The sequence below is a fragment of the Jatropha curcas genome, chromosome 10 (assembly GCF_041381405.1).
Source record: "Jatropha curcas cultivar XTBG-Jc1 chromosome 10, XTBG_Jcur_1.0, whole genome shotgun sequence".
NCBI lineage: Eukaryota > Viridiplantae > Streptophyta > Magnoliopsida > Malpighiales > Euphorbiaceae > Jatropha > Jatropha curcas.
This window is the reverse complement of record NC_143160.1, coordinates 16,808,266-16,812,067: the sequence shown is the minus strand read 5'-3', so window position 1 is coordinate 16,812,067 and position 3,802 is coordinate 16,808,266. Positions and strand designations below refer to the sequence as shown.

Below are 3,802 nucleotides of genomic sequence, written 5' to 3'. Positions count from 1 at the left end.
CTCTTACAAATCCTTTTTGTGAGAGATGTATCAGGTTTTACCTCAGTAATGTCCTCGGAAGGAAGAGCCAGGCGATCCACACCCTCCAGGGAGACTTCTCGAGTAGCTGGAGGGCCGTCGGGTACAAAGTGGGAAATACTGTAGGGTAGGCGGAGATTAACCAGATCCGGATGAAGCGGCCCGGTAGCCTCCAGAATGGCCCGAGGAGCCCTAGAAGGGCCTGCCGGTCGGCTAGGCCCGGCCCGCGAAGAACCCCCAACCGGAGTAGAAGAAGTAGGATCAGTCACAGGCCTCCTCCTTGGAGTCCTAGTTGAAGGACCCGAAGCTCGGGAAGAACGAGTGCCGAACGGCTGAGAAGGAGCCGGTCCTTGGAAATCATCAAGACGAGATCCAATGGGCTGCATTAAAGTAATGCGGCAGAATTCATCATAATCTCCCTCCATAACGAATTCCAAGTATGGAATGCCCTCGGTATGAGTAGCAGTGAGCACCATCTGTTTGCCCGCTCGCATGTCAGTGGGAGGGGGATAAGGGACAGAACGGCAGCCTCTTATTTGGATGTCCACTCTTTCGCCCAAGTAATATCGGCGTAAGAATGGATGCGACAGAACCACCCTCCGCTGAGTCAAAGTGTCTGACCGCTGGAAGCCAGAATCAGCCTGAATCCAGCTCTGTAGACGGGCAGTCATTGGCCCCACTTCAGCCTACAAGATTTTTATGTTAATAAATCATTTTTATTTAACATATCTAAAATCATTAAAGCACATACCAGTTCCAAAGAGCATGTATCAAAGAAGGCTCTCAGTTCCTTCAGCGATTTCTTGCGCCGAACAGCGTGAAGACGTGATTTGTACCATCTCCAAGCCAAAGGTGCCAGCCCCAATTCAAGGTCAGGCTGAAGCAGCTCGGGGCGAGTGTAAGGAAAGTATTCGAATGCCCAAGTCTGTGTAAAAGAAGAAAGAAAAAAAAAGAAGAGTCAGTGAAAAAAGAAAAATCCAGATGTAGGAAAAGGAGAATGTTCCTTACATTACCTCCCAGAAGTAGTAAGTTCCGCTGAGTTTGCAGTGACCTCGACTCAGAGCACACATATCATCATACGTGCGGCTCAGAATAGCACCAGCCCAGTCATACTCCTTTAAATGGGCCAGATTCTCCAAACTCTTCAAGATAGAGGGGTTAAATCTCTCTTTTCTGTTGGACCAGAAGGTCGAAGCAAATAATAGCAGCAAGGTAAATCTGGCTACCTGAGTAGCCGTCAACTCTCCCCGCCCAAATCTAGCATAGATGTCAGGGGCCTGGAGGGATAACCAGCGCCTAGAAATGCTCAACGCGGGAGAAACCGTGCCAGGCTCGACAATCCGGGGCAGGTCCAGCCCAATCAACTCCAACATTCGGTCAGAGGAGATCTCAGACCTCCAATCATCATACAGCTCAATCGGTCGAACTCCGAAAGGGATCCCGGAAATCACAGAAAAATCCGTAGGAGTCATTGTCAGCTCGCCCCAAGAAAAGTGGAAGGTGTTGGTAGTGTCCCACCACCTCTCGGCCAAAGCACCCAATAATTCCTTGTGATTGTTCCGAGCCATGTCAAGGTGTCTTAGATAACCCAGATAAGACGGGCGGATAATTGCACCCACCGGGTGGCTGTAATCAAGAATTTCGGGCGGAATTCCAGCTATTGAACTCTCGCCGACATCCAACTTAATACGGCAATCCTAAAAGGTAAAATGACCTAAGAGTTACTCCTCGGTTCCTTACTAAGGGTAATATCTTAGTGCTTTCCTAGCATGCATACTGATAAACATAATGAGCAAAAAATTACAATTTTGGCCTAAGGCCCAAAAAATCACAATTTGGCCTAAGGCCCAACAAAAAATTCACATTTGGCCTAAGGCCCAATAAAATTCACATTTGGCCTAAGGCCCAATAAAATTCATTGTTTGGCCTAAGGCCCAAAAAATCACATTTTGGCCTAAGGCCCAAAAAAAATCACATCTGGCCTAAGGCCCAATAAAATTCCCCTTTGGCCTAAGGCCCAAAAAATCACAATTTGGCCTAAAGGCCCAATAAAAATTCACATTTTGGCCCAAGGCCCAAATAAATAAATGAGAAATGAGCTTACCTGGGCAAAGATGCCGGTCACGGAGGCGTGGGTATCAGCTTCCACCGCCAGATTGGCATCATCAAGGGAGATCCCCAGAGACTCCAGAAGGTCTTCATCACTGCTATAGCCTGCCATGGTGAGAAAGTTGAGAGAATTGGAGAAGCTCTTTGTTTTTTTTGAAAGTTTGGAATGAATGAAAAATGAATTCTTAAGCTATTTATAAGGAAAAGGCTAAAAGGCAGGTCTTCCGGACGCGTCTGATTTTCGCCTCTAAAATTTGGTCTTCAAACAACCACCGACGCCCATAAATCATTTTTATGGTTGCCGGTGGGGGGCAACTGTGAACACTCAAATTTTGAGGCTCAAAAGCCTGTTTTCTTCCGGACTGCGAACAGTCCGGCCGGACCGGAGGCCTTTCGGAAAGTTCATCGGAAATATACCAATATGGTACTTGAAACGTCCGGAAAATTATGAGGATCTCGGAACTGGTCTCGGAATATTTTTTGGAGGTCCGGAACTCCCGGAAAAGCCCCCGGAATAAACCTGCCTGCCCCGGTGGCTCAGCCACCGGAGCCAGCCACCGAGCCGGCGGCCCAGCCGCCGAAAGACCGGCGCTTGGCTGCGGGAAGGCCGCCGAGTCGGCGGCCCAGCCGCCGAGCCGGCGGCCCATCCCGGCGGCCCAGCCGCCGGGCAGGCCGCCGACGAACTGGCGGCCCGGCCGCCGGGCGGGCCGCCGGGAGGGCCGCCGAGACCCGGCGGCCCGGCCGCCGGGAGGGCCGCCGACCCGGCGGCTCAGCCAGCGGCCCGGCCGCCGAGACTTGGCGGCCCGGCCGCCGGGCGGGCCGCCGAGCCGGCGGTCCATCCGGCGACCCAGCCACCGGAAACAGTCCGTTTTGCGCCTATAAATACAGGCCTCGGGCCTCCTTTTTTCCTCACTCAGTCTGTGTTGACGGACGCTCCTTCTCCCTCTCGCTCCTTGCGAATTCTTTACTGCTTTTTTGCATTTTAATTTAGCTTTTATTGCTTTCTTTCTTTGTTAAGTGGTCATTAAAATTAAATTAATTAATTTCCCTTAACGAGGAGCTTAACCTGGAGTTAAGAAGTGGCCGTCGACTAAATCAGGTACGCAAAACTAAACTCTGTTTTTTTTAATTTTAGCATTTCATGCATGCTTCTTTTCTACTCCTCTTAAATTCTATAACTGCATAAATGCATTCATACCATTAACTAGGCAAATAAATTGCCTCAATTAAATAAATTTAAGCTAAATGCCCGGTTAATTAATGATCGTGGTATTAAAGTTTAAATTCGACAATATTGGCTAAAAGCCTAGTTAATCAATAACTATGGTGAAATTGCCTTTATTTCGAACAAGTTTTGGCTTAAGTCTAATTAATCAATAATTGTGACTAAAAGGCCCTAATTAAACACTTTTTTTTTTATTATGGCAATAAATTGCCTATATTTCAATTTAATTAATCACTTTAGGCAAACAAATTGCCTATAAGTGAAGATTAACCTTTTTAGCGACAAATCGCTTAAATTAAATTTCTTTGGCTAAAAGCCTTCAAACAATTTTTTTTGGCAAATAAACTGCCTTAAATCAATCAACTTTGGCGACAATCGCCCAATTAGCATCATTTGGCAAATTAATTGCCTAAACCAATATTTTGGCTTTAAAAGCCTTAAAACAATTCG

At 47.6% G+C, this 3,802-nt stretch overlaps 1 protein-coding gene across 1 annotated transcript; it reads right to left on the bottom strand.

Moving 5' to 3' along the window:
• Window positions 1–256: 256 nt before the first annotated feature.
• Window positions 257–2,522, bottom strand: LOC149493193 (protein MAINTENANCE OF MERISTEMS-like). The gene is made up of 2 exons (XM_089715623.1): window positions 2,123–2,522; window positions 257–1,715 (listed from the first exon to the last, which is right to left on the bottom strand). The coding sequence occupies exons 1-2, from the start codon at window positions 2,237–2,239 to the stop codon at window positions 1,023–1,025; spliced, it is 810 nt and encodes a 269-aa protein (XP_089571749.1). The 5' UTR covers window positions 2,240–2,522; the 3' UTR covers window positions 257–1,022.
• Window positions 2,523–3,802: the final 1,280 nt, after the last annotated feature.